This window comes from Mercurialis annua, linkage group LG3 (assembly GCF_937616625.2).
Source record: "Mercurialis annua linkage group LG3, ddMerAnnu1.2, whole genome shotgun sequence".
Lineage (NCBI taxonomy): Eukaryota > Viridiplantae > Streptophyta > Magnoliopsida > Malpighiales > Euphorbiaceae > Mercurialis > Mercurialis annua.
This window is the reverse complement of record NC_065572.1, coordinates 66,885,074-66,900,457: the sequence shown is the minus strand read 5'-3', so window position 1 is coordinate 66,900,457 and position 15,384 is coordinate 66,885,074. Positions and strand designations below refer to the sequence as shown.

At 34.5% G+C, this 15,384-nt stretch overlaps 2 protein-coding genes across 2 annotated transcripts; both read left to right on the top strand.

Annotated features, from left to right (window-relative positions):
* The first annotated feature begins 532 nt into the window (after positions 1-532).
* On the top strand, positions 533-4,435 carry LOC126671724 (calcium-dependent protein kinase 10-like). The gene is made up of 7 exons (XM_050365512.2): positions 533-1,387; positions 1,728-1,871; positions 2,105-2,257; positions 2,921-3,036; positions 3,144-3,311; positions 3,476-3,706; positions 3,864-4,435. Exons 1-7 carry the CDS (start codon positions 724-726, stop codon positions 4,035-4,037), a joined length of 1,650 nt encoding a protein of 549 aa, XP_050221469.1. The 5' UTR covers positions 533-723; the 3' UTR covers positions 4,038-4,435.
* Positions 4,436-7,645: 3,210 nt separating this feature from the next.
* On the top strand, positions 7,646-11,877 carry LOC126671725 (uncharacterized). The gene is made up of 2 exons (XM_050365513.2): positions 7,646-8,442; positions 11,032-11,877. Exons 1-2 carry the CDS (start codon positions 7,862-7,864, stop codon positions 11,474-11,476), a joined length of 1,026 nt encoding a protein of 341 aa, XP_050221470.1. The 5' UTR covers positions 7,646-7,861; the 3' UTR covers positions 11,477-11,877.
* The last annotated feature ends 3,507 nt before the right edge of the window (positions 11,878-15,384 follow it).

Genomic DNA, 15,384 nt, shown 5'->3' with positions numbered 1-15,384 from the left:
ATATTTCAATTTCTTTACTAGTATAATTAAAATTAAATTTAATGAAATTAATGAATAACAAAAAAAACACTTCTAACGCAGTCATCGGCTTATCCAAAAATTGATATTCTCTCTAATTCATAATAATTACCGCTTTAAGCTATGTTTTAGTTTATATATGCTTATTTGACTATTTTTTTTATTTTATAAATAGAGATTAAATTTGAAAAAATAATAATAAATATTTTAAATCGATAAATATTATAAATCAAAAATATTATGAACCCGACAAATATTAAACACCATTTTAATCCATTAGAGATCACCTCAACCCTAATATTTCCTCCCACATAAGATAATTTCTCTCATCTTTTAGACTCTGAGGACCCAAACCAATTCAAACGGCAACCCAAACAAAGAAAACTCAGTCACATATATTCTAAATTAATTAATACTAATCAATTAATTTAACTTTCGCAAACAAAAATAATCAAATAATTTAAAGTAGATAATTAAAAATAATCAAATTATCTAAGTAATTACATTGTCTTTTCAAAACCCCCTCTTTTTCCCACTGAACCCCGCGTTTTCTTCTCCCTCTTCTCTCTCGCAACTCAAATCATTTCCAACCGGAGTCGCCCTCTTCCCGCCGTCAAATCCAAATTCCGGCGAACACCCACCTCATTTTTAACCATTCCAAACAAACCCTCTTCATCTCACAACCTCTAAACAAACCAACACTACATGGGTAACTGCAACACCTGTGTCCGGCCGGACACCGGCGCCGACAACGAAACCCACAGTACAAATCAAAAACCCAAGAAGAAGTCAAGAGAAAGAAAATCAAACCCATACTCCGAGAACACAACCCCATCGCCAGCACCGATCCGCGTCCTTAAAGACGTGATACCACTGAGTCATAGAACTCGGATCGGCGACAAGTACATACTGGGCCGAGAACTCGGCCGAGGTGAGTTCGGGATAACATACTTATGTACAGACAGAGAAAGTAAAGAAGGGTTAGCTTGCAAGTCAATCTCAAAGCGGAAGCTACGAACAGCAGTTGATATTGAAGATGTCCGAAGAGAAGTGGCGATCATGTCGAGTTTGCCGGATCATACAAATATAGTAAAGTTGAAAGCTACGTACGAGGACAATGAAAATGTGCATTTGGTTATGGAGTTGTGCGAGGGCGGTGAGCTGTTTGATAGGATTGTTGCGAGGGGTCATTACAGTGAACGAGCTGCTGCTAATGTTGCGAGAACTATTGGTGAAGTTGTGAGGATGTGTCATGAGAATGGTGTGATGCATAGAGATTTGAAGCCGGAGAATTTTTTGTTTGCTAATAAGAAGGAGAATTCTGTTCTTAAAGCTATTGATTTTGGTCTCTCTGTGTTCTTTAAACCAGGTCTGAGTTCTTAAAGCTACCATTTTTATTTCTTCTTCCAAGAAAATTTAATAAATTTTCTCGCTGGGGAGTGGTGATTTGAGTAGTGAGTCACGGGTGTGAAGTGGGTTTTGTTTGAAATTAGTTTTTGTTGTTTTTCGATTTGATGTTTGATCTTGAGTTTAGGTTTTCAGTTTAAACTGGGATTTGTGTTCAATTTTAGAACTTGACTTTAAGCATGAGGGATCGTGAAAGGAATGAATATTTCTATATTTGTGCTATTTTTTGGTCTGCCGTGTTGTTTATGTCTTTGTTTGATTAGTGGAGTATTTGAGATTTGAGGTTTAAATGTTTGTGACAGGGGAGAAATTTTCGGAGATCGTTGGGAGTCCGTATTATATGGCGCCGGAGGTGTTGAGACGGAATTATGGACCGGAGGTTGATGTGTGGAGTGCTGGAGTAATACTTTATATTTTGTTATGCGGGGTTCCTCCGTTCTGGGCAGGTATGCTTTTGATCGTGTTCTATGTTGCCCGGAAACGGATAGGCATACAATTTTTACAAGAACATATTTTTGGGGTTATCAATTTTTTTTGGAAATGAAAGGAAATGATGAAATGTAGAGCTTGATAAGTTTCCATGCGACATAAATCATACTAGTAATGCTGGTACACTATGATAAAACCATTTGGCTTAGGCTCGGATTGTGAAGATTTTTTTTTTGATTGATTGCGGCAGAGACGGAGCAGGGTGTTGCTCTGGCAATTTTGAGGGGGCAGATTGATTTTAAGAGGGAACCATGGCCTCAAATTTCAGATAGTGCTAAGAGTCTAATACGAAAGATGCTGGATCCAGATCCTAAAAAGCGTTTGACCGCGCAACAAGTACTCGGTAAGTCCTTTATTGACTTCTTCATACTGGGTATTGTGCTGTATAGTTAGCTGAATTTAAACATTATTATGAACGTCTCTTTTGTTCTGTATGGAATTATCTTCCAAGAGGATGTGATGGGAGCCAAAATTTCAGCCAAAACACATTGTTACATGGGATTGCATGTCAGGCTACGTATGAAAGGATAGATATAAGTTTCTGAGTTGGATGTATTTGCTGACATGAATAGATTCACCGCATTATGATTAAAATTAACTTGCTTCAGCTGACAAACACAATACCCAGAAAGTTATTTTTTTCTTGATGAACACCTTCTGCATGTTAGGCCATTTGAGAGTATTAGCTAAAATCAGCCTTGACATGTCCCTTTACCTCTCAGGCTCCCACAAGTACATGTGGGTTGTCTCTATCGTTGATGAGAGCTGCATTTGGCCAAAGACTACTAATTCTTGCCCAAATTAAACTCACCAAATCCATTATATATCACATAAGTCTCTGTCTATCCAAGACACGAGGCCAAGGCGCAATTTATCTAAGTTCCAATACATGCTTAGTATTCCTAGCAAAAATATTTGTTTTTTTGAAGATGTATATTTTATTTCACAACATGTCTTTTGTCTGCATAGGAGTTGTGCTAATTGGTGTTCTTTATGTCCTTGACAGAGCATCCCTGGCTACAAAATGCTAAGAAAGCACCAAATGTCCCGTTAGGAGATATAGTGAGAACGAGGCTCAAGCAGTTTTCTATGATGAATAGATTTAAGAAGAGAGCATTGAGGGTAAAGAATCTCTTAGCTCTGTTTTTGGCAGCTCAAATCCCGACCTTCATCTAAAAAGCAATTATAATTTAATAGATCATGAATAGTTTAAATTTGCAATGCTATAGGTAATTGCGGAACACTTATCTGTCGAAGAGGTTGAAGTAATCAGAGATATGTTTGCATTAATGGACACTGACCATGATGGTAAAGTATCATATGATGAACTAAAGGCTGGCCTTCGGAAGGTTGGTTCCCAACTGGGTGAACCAGAGATTAAGATGCTGATGGAAGTGGTAAACTCTTATGCTTATCTTCATATATGTCCAAATGTATTATCTATCACCACTATTTTGAACTTTTCGCTCACATCATCCTAGACTAGTACGAAACTGCCAATGACTTTCTAGTTTTGAGCTTAAATCTGATAGATAAAATTTACATTCTGTTTTTGTTTTAGGCTGACGTTGATGGGAATGGAGTACTGGATTATGGAGAGTTTGTAGCTGTAACAATTCACTTACAGAAGATGGAAAACGATGAGCATTTCCGCAGGGCATTTATGTTTTTTGACAAGGATGGTAATGGATACATAGATTTAGAGGAGCTACGAGATGCCTTATCAGATGAATATGGTGAAACGGATGACGATGTGCTGCATGACATCTTGCGTGAAGTTGACACTGACCAGGTATGGTTTCCGGTTGCTGCTAGCTTTGCAAGTGTTTCTACGACTTAAATATAAATAAATTATCTCTAATAAGTTGCTTGAAAGGTTATTAAATACCACAAATTAAGTTGAATTTAGTACAGTTCCTCAAGAATGTAAATTTCATTTGATTAATCAGGATGGAAGCATCAGTTACGAAGAATTTGTTGTTATGATGAAAGCTGGAACTGATTGGAGAAAGGCATCTCGGCAGTACTCAAGGGAGAGGTTCAAGAGCTTGAGCCTTAACCTGATGAAAGACGGTTCATTGCAGCTCCATGACGGGCTGACAGGTCAAACTTATGCAGTCTAAAGTAAAAGATTCATGATTTTGTTTCGCTTGTGTTTCTTCCTTTACATCAACTATTTACAAGTCTGGTTTGTGAGTTTCACAAACTTAGTAATAGGAGGCACATAGAGAAATCTCGGGCTCAATTTAATGGACCCGGCATGCATCGGAAGATTTGATCACAGTAGTTAGGCGTCACATTTGTCGCGGATTCAAACTAGCGTTGCCGTGCTTTGTATATTTTGGTTCTTGGTGGTGATAAGATGGTGGTGTTCTTTTATTTGATTTTCTGAGTTGATGCAGAAGATGGTTTGTGATGAGAAGTTTGAGGTGGTGCCAAATGTTGTAGTTTCTGCACTTGTTTGCAAGGCAATTCCATTTGTATATTCTTGAGTGCAAATCAATTACAGTAAGTTTTCTCATCGACTGTTTTCTTTATGTGCTGATGCAAAATCTTGTGATTGTGCAATACAAGTAACAAGTAAATTTTAACATAGACTCTGTCCACTATATGATAGAACTTATAAAATTAATTGATGCTAATAATATGAATAATTAATTAAATATAATGCTAATATATTCAATGTTGATACTGAGATGATATTATTTTCTGTTGTTTATCTATGATCTTCCCAACCAATCCAAAATTCTAAGTCTCTTGTAAAAAAATCTCAGCGTGGCCCATTCTCATTGATTGGGGTTGCTCAAAATCAAATTCTATGAGCGTAATTAAGGACATAAAAGTCGTTTTCCTAATTAAATTAGGTAAGAAAGCAGTTGGGTATTCCTTCCAAATCCACACTCTTCTAAGTTATCTGTCTTTAATAGCATTATTTAAAACCACCGATAATTTACTCCTTTAATTTGTAAGTAATGAACAATTAACGTATAAATTAATTTTATGGATAAATTAATAGTTAATTAATTCTATTTTTATAAATTAGCTTATAAGTTAAAGAGGCAAATTGCTAATTGATGAGGCAATTTTTTTTTTAACAAAGGCTAAAATTTCCATTAATAATAACGAAAATTACATGAACGGTTTCTCAACATACTGAGTCAACTATTCTAGAAAAGATGATGAGAGCTGTAAAAATACAGTCATCGACTAGGGCTAAACTAACCACCAAGGGTCACGCAAATTTGTAGACTAAAACTAGATATAATAATAAAATTTAGATTTATTGAACGTTCTAAGGAATTCTAACTTCGAATGCACGACTGATCACATCTTCTGTGATACATCTGTTCTCTTGAAAATTAACAACAACATCGATATTGACGCAAAACATACATGTACTTGATGAAATCCGTTGTAAGATGCTGCCTATAATTGTTTCAGAGATACAAGTCGTTTGCACCGCAAAAAACAATTTCATCTTGAAAGATGAAAAAAACTACTCTTAATTTCAATTAGATTAGATCTAATCTCAATTAAAATATTATGGTAGAAAATAATTTCTAAATCTAGACCAAAATTGGCCAAGAAAGAAACTTTATTCAATAACTATGAAAAAATTAAATTTGATAGATTGGCGGGGTGATTTTTGGCCAAAAATGGCCGAAAACCACCCCCCAAATGAACAATAAGAAGAAAACTTATTAGGGTTTGAGAGGTTTTTCAAAAAAGAGAGACGGCTAGAAATCTTATTTTTCTCTCTCATCTCTCTAAACTCTCTTTTTCTTTTCAGAAACCCTAGCCGCAACAAGAGGGAGGTGATTTTGGCCATTTTTTGGTTCAAAATCACCTCCCTACCTTCTCGTTTTCTGTTCAAATCTCGTATTTAGTTTAATTTGCGTCAATAATCACAGATCTGAGATCTGTTGGTATTTTTATTTCTTCATTTATGGATGTTTTGTCTTCCTTTGTGGAGTTCTGGCTCTTACCCTTTATGGGTTCTGCTATTTCCTTGATGGAATTATCTACGGAGCGTAGATCTGAAGTGCTATCAGTAGAAATCTTATTTTTAATATTCTCTCAATCGGACTCATTCAAAGACCAAAGAGTCGATTTCTGGTTTAACATAACCTTCGAGTGGAGCGGGCGGATCGCCGAGTTGCATATTCAAAGAGCTCCATCAATGCGATTGAAGAAATTAGATATGATTTTCTGTTATTTTACTGATGTTCTATTATTGTACTTCTTGAATGTATTGATTTGTTCAATATTTGATCAAGTTGTATTTTTATTTCTCTATTAATGAAATTTTCATAATTCTCAAAAAAAAAAAAGAGAGACGGCTAGGGTTTTTTCCTTTGGATGGTAATTGATGAGGCAATTAACTTATAAATTTAGGAGATAAAATTGCAAAAACGGAGCTAATTGACTATAGCTTTCAACTTTAAAACTAATTTATCTATAAAATTAGGAAAAAGAGTCATTTATTCCCTTAAAATTTAACTCTAAAATTGAATAAGCACTCAACATTCAAAAAGGTTTAAATATGCCCCTAACGCCTTAAAATGTGAACAATAAAGCCCTTCATTTTGACGCATAAATGAAACGTTAGGGGCATCTTTGTCCAAATCGGGGGCATGTTTATTAATTTTTAAAAATGTTAGGAGCATATTTGAATATTTTCCGACGTTGAGGGTTGACTTGATCCTAAAGGCTAATCTTAGAAACATAAATGATTTTTTTCCATAAAATTAATTTATATATTAATTACTCATTCCTCACAAATTAAAGGAGCAAATTACTATTTAGGTCCCTAAATAACTCCAATAATCCAAGATTCAATAAATCAATACACATTAACACGTACACCTCTTTCAGAGTGTAGCACTTCACGTGATTAATTAAATTAATTAGACTTGGAATTATAAAATCTACCTGACTGTAGGTAAGAATAGACTCCACAGTTTTTTTAGTGAGTAAAATCTAACCAGATTAGCTATTAGTGATAAAGGTATGATTTTAAATTAAATCAGTCAAAACAACTGACTATAATGAAGTTCGAAAGATAGACTTTAAAAAGATTAATTATTTGAATTAGGTCTTACGAGCAATTCATCCAATATAAATTAGCATTTCCCCCTCCTTCCATAGCTCTAAAAAAAATCCATTTAAATCTCGTCCGAACTTGTAATCTAATTTCCACCTTTTAACCGAATCATAAAAATTGTAATGATCTATATTTTAGAAAATTTTAAAATAGTTAAATTAAATCGAATCAGATATTAAATTTTGTCTAATTTTAAAATCTTAGTTCATTTTGTCAGCCCAATTCTCAACTCATTTTCTAAAAGAATATGTTCAAATGGAAACATATTAAGTTCTAAAGTTCTATACAGAATTGAAATTTATTACATTTAATTAAAATTTTAAGTTTTATTTTAAAGTTTATATTAGAAAATATAACTGATTACATATAATATGATATCATATCTATTTCTTTTTTATAATTCTATAGGTGTTGTGAAAAGAAGAAGTCAAACTAAATTTTATTTTTCATAAGAGAATAATAGTGAGTGATTATGAAAGCAAGTAATTTTTTAAGTACAATCTAAAACTACTATAATAAAATTTTTTAAGTACAATCTAAAACTTACTCATAATTCCTTAACATCCAAGTATTTCCCAATAAATGATTTTCAACTGGACCCCAGAAATCAAACCTATAGTAACGTATATTTTATGAGCACGTTATACCCGGCCCCACATAAATATACACTACAATTTGCTGTTTTATTTCTCCGTGCGACACGTCGTCCTTCTTCTTCTTCATCCGTTTCAATCACCACCACCACGACCTCACCTCACCTTAACTCAAATATATCCATCAATGTCCCTCTCGTAACCGTCAGATCTTCCAATTCAACGGTCACCATTTCTCCGGCAGACAGGCATGGGCGCCGATTACTACAACATACTAAAAGTTAACCGAAATGCCACCGAGGAGGATCTCAAGAAAGCTTACAAACGCCTCGCGATGATATGGCATCCTGATAAAAACCCTACTGCTAAGCGAACGGAGGCGGAGGCGAAGTTCAAACAGATATCGGAAGCGTACGATGTGCTCAGCGATCCGCAGAAGCGTCAGATCTATGATTTGTGGGGGGAAGAAGCGTTGAAATCGGGGCAGTTTCCGACTCCGGCTTCCACGTCAGCTGCTGCTCCGTCGTCGTCGAAGCATTACTATCATCAGCGGCAGCATCCGAATCCGTCGTTCAGGTTTCAACCTAGAAATGCTGAGGATATTTATGAGGAGCTGTTTGGATCGGAGAAGGCCGGCGGAGGCGGTGTAGGGAGTAATCGGAATTTCTTTAGGAGTACTACGAATAATTTTCATTATGCTAATGGACATGGAGGTCGAGAGACGAGAAAGGCGGCCCCGATTGAGAATTTGTTGCCGTGTAGCTTGGAGGAGCTGTTCAAGGGGTGTGAGAAGAAAATGCGGATTTTGAGAGAGATTTTTGATTCTTCTGGGTACGTAATTTTTGTTACTTAACGCTGTCTTTAGTTAATTTAATTTATTTCAGGCTAATTCTGTTTTAACATAGACTATGATTGTTAGGAATTTCGGTTCGAGTGAGTAGTTTTTTGAGAGCTGTTAAGTGAAGGAAATAAATGGGATGGTGATGATATAGTAAAACACTCCTCGTGTCTGAGGGTTTTGGAAGTTATATTAGGGTGAATTGGAGTCTACTTGCAATTTTTGAGAGGATGAGGGTCATTAATTTTGTGTTTATCACAATTTGTGCTTTCTCAAGAATCCATTACTGAGAGGTGTTTTTCTGTCGTTAGAAGGAATTTGCATAATTGGGAGTTGGAAACAGTTTGACGTTGTAAAGCTATCCGAAGGACAAAAGTCCTTTTGTAGTGTCTTTTATGTTGTAAAGTCTTTGTGACCTGCGAAAATTTGACAAAGGAGGAAAGTTCTGGTAACATTTATTTTCTGTAAATAATAAACTGATAGCAAGCACACACTCATGCAATGTAGACAAATTAATTGTTCTCTTGTACATTTGGAGGTGGTGAAAACTGTTTGGAGTTTTCTCGACGTAATTCTAGTGACTGGGTGGGACCTGGGTGCTATTTTTAGCAGAGAAAAGTGCAGACATGGGAGGTTGATTTTTGTTGATGTTCTTATGGTAGAATAAGTCGCGAGATGCAGTTTCTTTATCTATTATTTATAACATAGAGATATGAATTTAATTATTTCTAAAAAACATTTCTGAAGATGTGTAAAGAAAAATGGCTTCACACCCTTCCCCATAGCTATTCGAAAAAATCCTTTTAGATTGACATTGTAAAATTTGTCAAATGTCACTTTCATTTATGGGCTTTCATAGTGTGCAGTGGGTCATTGTTTGATACTCTCATTGTAGGAACTGTTATTATTAATTCAAATGTAAATGTACATTGTCCTAGTTGTGTGTCCCTTGGAACATCTTGGAACATCCATCACATAATGTGGTTACATGGGCTATATTAAGTATCTTCTCTAAAGTTACCTCATGGAAACGCTTTACTATGTTGGAGTATATGTTTCTCATGCAGTTGTACAGCTTTTTCCAGGCAAGTAACATACTGGTCAATTTTATCTCTTTTTGTTTCAACATGTCGGCATCGTTCTTTTTAACCATAGGACCGCTGGTTTTGTGTTATCTTGATTCTTGGCCTGCAACTGTACTGCACATTTTGTTTCATGTATAGACTTTTGATATTTTTAGCTTACTCGTTAAATAATGGTTTTATGTGAATATTCCTAGATGTTCTCTTAGGCTAAAATGCTACACAAAGTCGATGTGATTGTAAGGTAGATATGTGCCTTGTGATGTGGAGAGACCAGATGTCTTTTTGTGGACCATCCAAGTGAAAATATGAGGAAACGGAAGATAAATTTTTTGTAGCTCACTATTGATTTATGATAATAGTATATCTCCTTGATTCAATTCAGAGAAAGATAATGTTATCATGGTAAATAAAGACGTGAGAGTAATTCTGGATTATATAGGAGCAGGGCACTCCTAATTTTTTTGGTTGATCAATATGAGTATAGAATAACATTCAAGAATGTTTCAATGCATCTCAGTGCTAACTCTGATCAGGAATATCACTGCCATTATATATTGTTGCTGATATATACATACATGTAGGAAATTTAGGGCATGCTTTTGCTAGTCATGCACTCTTTGGCCTTTAGGCTACATACAAATATTGTGACATCGAACAATTTGGATATATTGCAAGTGGGAATAAAATAGAAATGTTTTATGTATTTTTACAAGCAACCAATCTAATAAAGAGCGAAGACTAATTGCCTCTGTAAGGTGATGTAGGTGGGGGGAGGATAAGTAATTTGTTGAATGGAACTTCCCACATTTTGATGTTTAGGCCCGTTTTATTTCCTTCACGATGCAAGCTGTTGGGCTGACAAAAAGCCAAACAACCTAGCTATTTTTCCATGACCTTTTTTGCCTCCTCCAGTAGCTAGTGCAGCAATATTTTACTCTACGAAATAAGTGTCTCATCCGATATCGGTACTATTGTTTGTCTTCTATTCTATTTATATTCCGCAACTTGAAGGCCTTTCTGCATGTTTACTGTTATTAAACAAACTATTATTTTCTTTCTCTGAGTAACAAATGAAAGAATATGAAGCAAAACAGAGAGCTTTGTAGCGTCTAGCAACCAGGAAATAATACAGTGAAGCAGAATGACGAAGACCTTTTAAACCATCTTAGTACTCAGTAAGCATATTACATAGTTCAGTATCACAGTTGATGAATTATAAGAAAAATTAAGATAAAGTCTGTGTCCAACCTAAGAGATAATAGATTGCCTTCAGCTCAGTAGTTTCCCTTCCCAGGTTTGGCTTTTAGACGTGATATCTTGTGAGCGCAATTGAAAAGTTTTGCATCTTATCGTAAATTCATGTTAATTTTATAACAGTGTGAGGAATGTATAAATTTTATCCATACATGTATTAAGTTATTTATGAAGTCTGCATTGACTCAGACTGAGAATCAGTTAACTCGTCTCTGACTTGATTCATGAACAATCTTCTTGTAGTCTGGTTCGAACTGTTGAAGAAATACTGACAATCAAGGTAAAACCTGGTTGGAAGAAGGGAACAAAGATCAAATTTGAAGAAAAGGGTAACCAGGAGCCTGGTATTATTCCTGCAGATCTCGTGTTTATAGTAGATGAAAAACCACATGCTGTTTACAAGAGGGATGGTAACGATCTAGTGTTGAAGCAGGAAATAACTCTGCTGGAGTCCCTCACGGGTAAGACTCTTCGCCTAACTACACTTGAAGGTAAAGATCTCATGATCCCACTTTCAGAAATTGTCAAACCGGGTGCTGAGGTAGTGGTCCCAAACGAAGGGATGCCATTTCTTAAAGTACCTGGAAAGAAGGGTAATTTGAGAATCAAGATTGATGTTAAGTACCCATCAAGGCTTACCTCAGAACAGAAATCTGAGCTAAAAAGAGTTTTAGGAGGAGTTTCATGATGGCCTATCGCTTTGAAGAGAGAAGCTGGACTAAATTGACTCGTGTAATTATCGTGATAAGTATTGGATGTAAATATGGTGCATCGACGTGGCTGTAGATTGCGAAGCTTAGAGGGGAGAAAAGAGTGTTTGATGCATCTGTTGGTTGGATTTCTTACATGGCATTAGCATCATTCTAACTGAAGGGAACAGGTAGACAAATACAACCCGGTTCCTATCATTTTTGTCTTAGCATCTTTTGCTTTTATTCTGGATGCTATAAATTATATTTAGATTCCGATTCTTGAATAGGAGTTGATCTTTTATTGTGTTCTTTTTATATTCTAGGAATTTAATTTATTTGTTAAACCTTTATGTTTCAATAGCTTGATTTCACTATTGATATTTTTAATCTCTGGAAATACCTCTAAAATTGATTTTTAAGACTTGTGATGTGGGCATTTGTTTTCAATTTTATTTTCAACATGGAGAAATACTTACATAAACTCTATCTATCCACCGTATCATCTGTGGACTGAGGGAATGATATATTTCACCATGTTATTAAATGTGTAAAAAGTCTAATTAGCTAAATTTCATTAGTGACATTATTTGGTTAATGTGTTATAATGTCTTTGATTTTGTAAACCGATGATGCGATTTTCTTTTTTTGCGTTATCGTGTAAGTTGCCTTTAATGGAAGGAACAGAGGTATCTGGTTATATCCTTTGCTGGCAGCTGCCCATGTTTTGTTGTTCCTAATGTTCGGCCAAGACAGAAAACAACAACTGCATATGCTTCATCAGTTGCATCTCGTTTTAAATTTAAGAAAAATTCATAGTTTTGTTTTGAAAGTGGCCATCTTTTTCAACCATAGTAATGCTGAAGCTATATACAGCTTAAGCCAAAAGTGGTCTGCGTGTAAAGTGCAACTTAAAGGTACTATGCCCATGGAAGCAAAAACAAAAAGAGATGGAAATATATGGCTATAATATTATTATGTGTTGATGAATTTATGTCCACAGTGTTTGGCATTTAACTTTCTTGATTGAATTTTGACTCAATCCACAGTTACTATTTTATTATTGGAGTCTCATCCAAGCCCTAGCTCAAAAAATTAGTAAAAAGAAATAATAATATACTACTTTTTGAGTCTGGTAATTGGAATGAGTACATTTTAAACTTCTTAACAAGAATTTAAGCGCAAATTTGATACCGGCAATCACGATAATTTTAGCTCCAATAATAAATTATTTCTAACGGTAACATTATGATTAATCTGCTGGACCTCTATAAAAATTACTTGTGTTGTTTGCTTGCAAGAGATCAGCAACAACATTTGAATAGATATAACATGTTCTTTCACCGAGTTCATTGTGGGAAGGGGGCTTTTGGCTTTAGTAAAAAATTGACCGTCTATCTTCTCTTATGTCGATATATATTTATAAGTTTTACTCATTTCTCTACACTACGATTGATATGTCATGGAAATTTGCTTGTTTTTATGGTGTTGTTTTGTGTTTCTGCTTGTAAATTCTTGATTAGATAATAAAAAATTTGCGTTTGTTCAAGTTTCAAGTTGAAGATTTTTAATGAATCAAAGTTTTTGCAGTTTAACACTCTTGAAGATGGAAGTTTTAAGATTACAAATGATGCTCAATTTTTTTTAGTTTATTGTCAGGGACGGACCCAGCCTTTGGGATGAGATAATGCCCATACCCTCAATTTTTTTGTGCAAAATTACCCCTACAAGTTTTGATTTTAAAAAAAAAAACATGGTTACTAAATTTTAGTTTATATACAATAGCTCCCTCAAATTTTATTTTGTACAAATTAGCCATCCCAATAACTCCTCTTCTGTTTATTGCGTCGTTAAAATTTTACTTTTAAACTTTTGTTATGTTGTTTCTTTTTTCTTATATACTTTAGTCTTATTTTAATGTTTTAATTTGTCATTATTGTTCGATTTACTTGGGGTAAAAAAAAGAGATCATCAACATTTATCACATTTTGCATGAAAGTAAAGTATATAAAGTAAGTGGAAGGCAAGTTGAGGAAGGAAAATGAAAGTATGGGAAAAGAGATTATAAATGTGGAATAGATAAAGGCAATATCCCATATCTCTTCACAGCCCACTACTCTCAAAAGGGTGTACCTTTTTTTGGATAGGCCTTGTCATAAGGCCATCCTTTTTCTTTACTATTTTTTTCCTTAATATCACTTTAGGCTATTCAATAATTGAGGATGAAAATGATATATACACTTTTTCTTTTCTAAGAAGATTGAAAGGTAATTGGAATAATGACAAGGCTTTTTTTGGGTGTCTAAAGCCACTTGTCATTAGGTTAACAAACTCCAAAATAAATTGAATAATTTAAAACCGAATGAAAAATAAGAGTGTTTATCGCATATATTAGTTGTGGCATATCATATTTACAACAAACTATTTAATTTTTTTTATTTTTTTTCTCATGACTAACATATCATTGGTTTGTTGCAGAAAGACAATGACGTAACGGTTGCGTGCGAAAATAATAATTTGGTTAAACGCATCACTGGTTTGTTGCATGAATTACATGACGCAACGGTTGCATACAAAAATAATAATTTGGTTGAGTTAAAACTATAAAAATAATTAATTTTGCTCCGTTTGATTTTTAAAAGTAAAAAGATAATGCAATTTACTTTTGGTGTAAATTTAAAAAATTACATGAATTGAATAACTTAAAATGTTTAAGTTTTTATGAACTCGATTTAATTTTCTTTTAAAAATATAGTTTGATTCGATTTGAATCAAATGTACACTTCTATTTATAATTAAAAAAAATTGATAGACTAAATCAATCATGAATCTCACAATTCATATGAAAAAGAATTACCATGAATTCCATTTTAAACAATACTTTCCCTTTCAGTTTTCTCCTTTTTATAACACGGGTTCATGCCTATCGACTCTTGCACTAACATTATTGCTAATCATCAAAATTTGGCTTTATGCTACGGTTATTGCGGGCTTTTGTCGATCAACTATTTCTCAATTTTCTAGTGTTAAAAATTGAGAAAATACTCCCGTGATTTATTATTTTCAATAATTGGCATCTCATAGGCTACTGATGACTGAATGACTGAGCATATCACAATAACAAAAATAGACTAAATAGTAGCTATAAGTAAGAATTTAACTTAACTAGCAGGCTAAGTAGCACGGACACTTCATTCAATCGACGTTGTCCGTTTCGGAAACGTTTCGGACACTCAACGTTTCAGACACGAAACTTCATTTTTTACATAGGAAATTTTAAAATTATACCGTTTTGCCGTGTCCAAATGTCCCGTTTCCCCGTATCCGTGTCCGTGCTACCTAGCTAGCAGGCAGTATTTAAAAACCAAACTGGAAAGACCATGGAATGACCAAATGCCTCTCCAACATTTCACTCGAGTTACCCCCACCTCATTCGTAAAAAAAAGTATGAAGGATTTTGTATGAGATTTTAAGAAGACGGGAATATAATAAGGAACGACTAAATTTTTCGTGGGGCTTGAACCGTACTGCATTTTGGCTGAAGAGCCTCCAAACAGGAAAAATGAATGGCTGCACATGAGTAAAATAAGTGAGAGACCATGATCTTTGATGGAACTTTCAAAATTTAGCAAAATTTGTAGTTATACAGTCGAATGCGAGAACGAGAAGCACAAAAGCAAAATTAGACCGGTCCTCATCAGTGGCGGAACCACATTAAGACTTGGATAGGCTCTAGTCCGAACTGAAATATATATGTATTTTATGTAAAAACAAATGACTATGGGTGCTTTGACTCAACGGATAAAAAGTACATTTCTTGTTTATAAGTCTTAGGTTCGATTTTATGTTTACTATGTTAAATATCATTGTATTTTATTTTACTAAAACCTAGAGGAATTTGTCACTT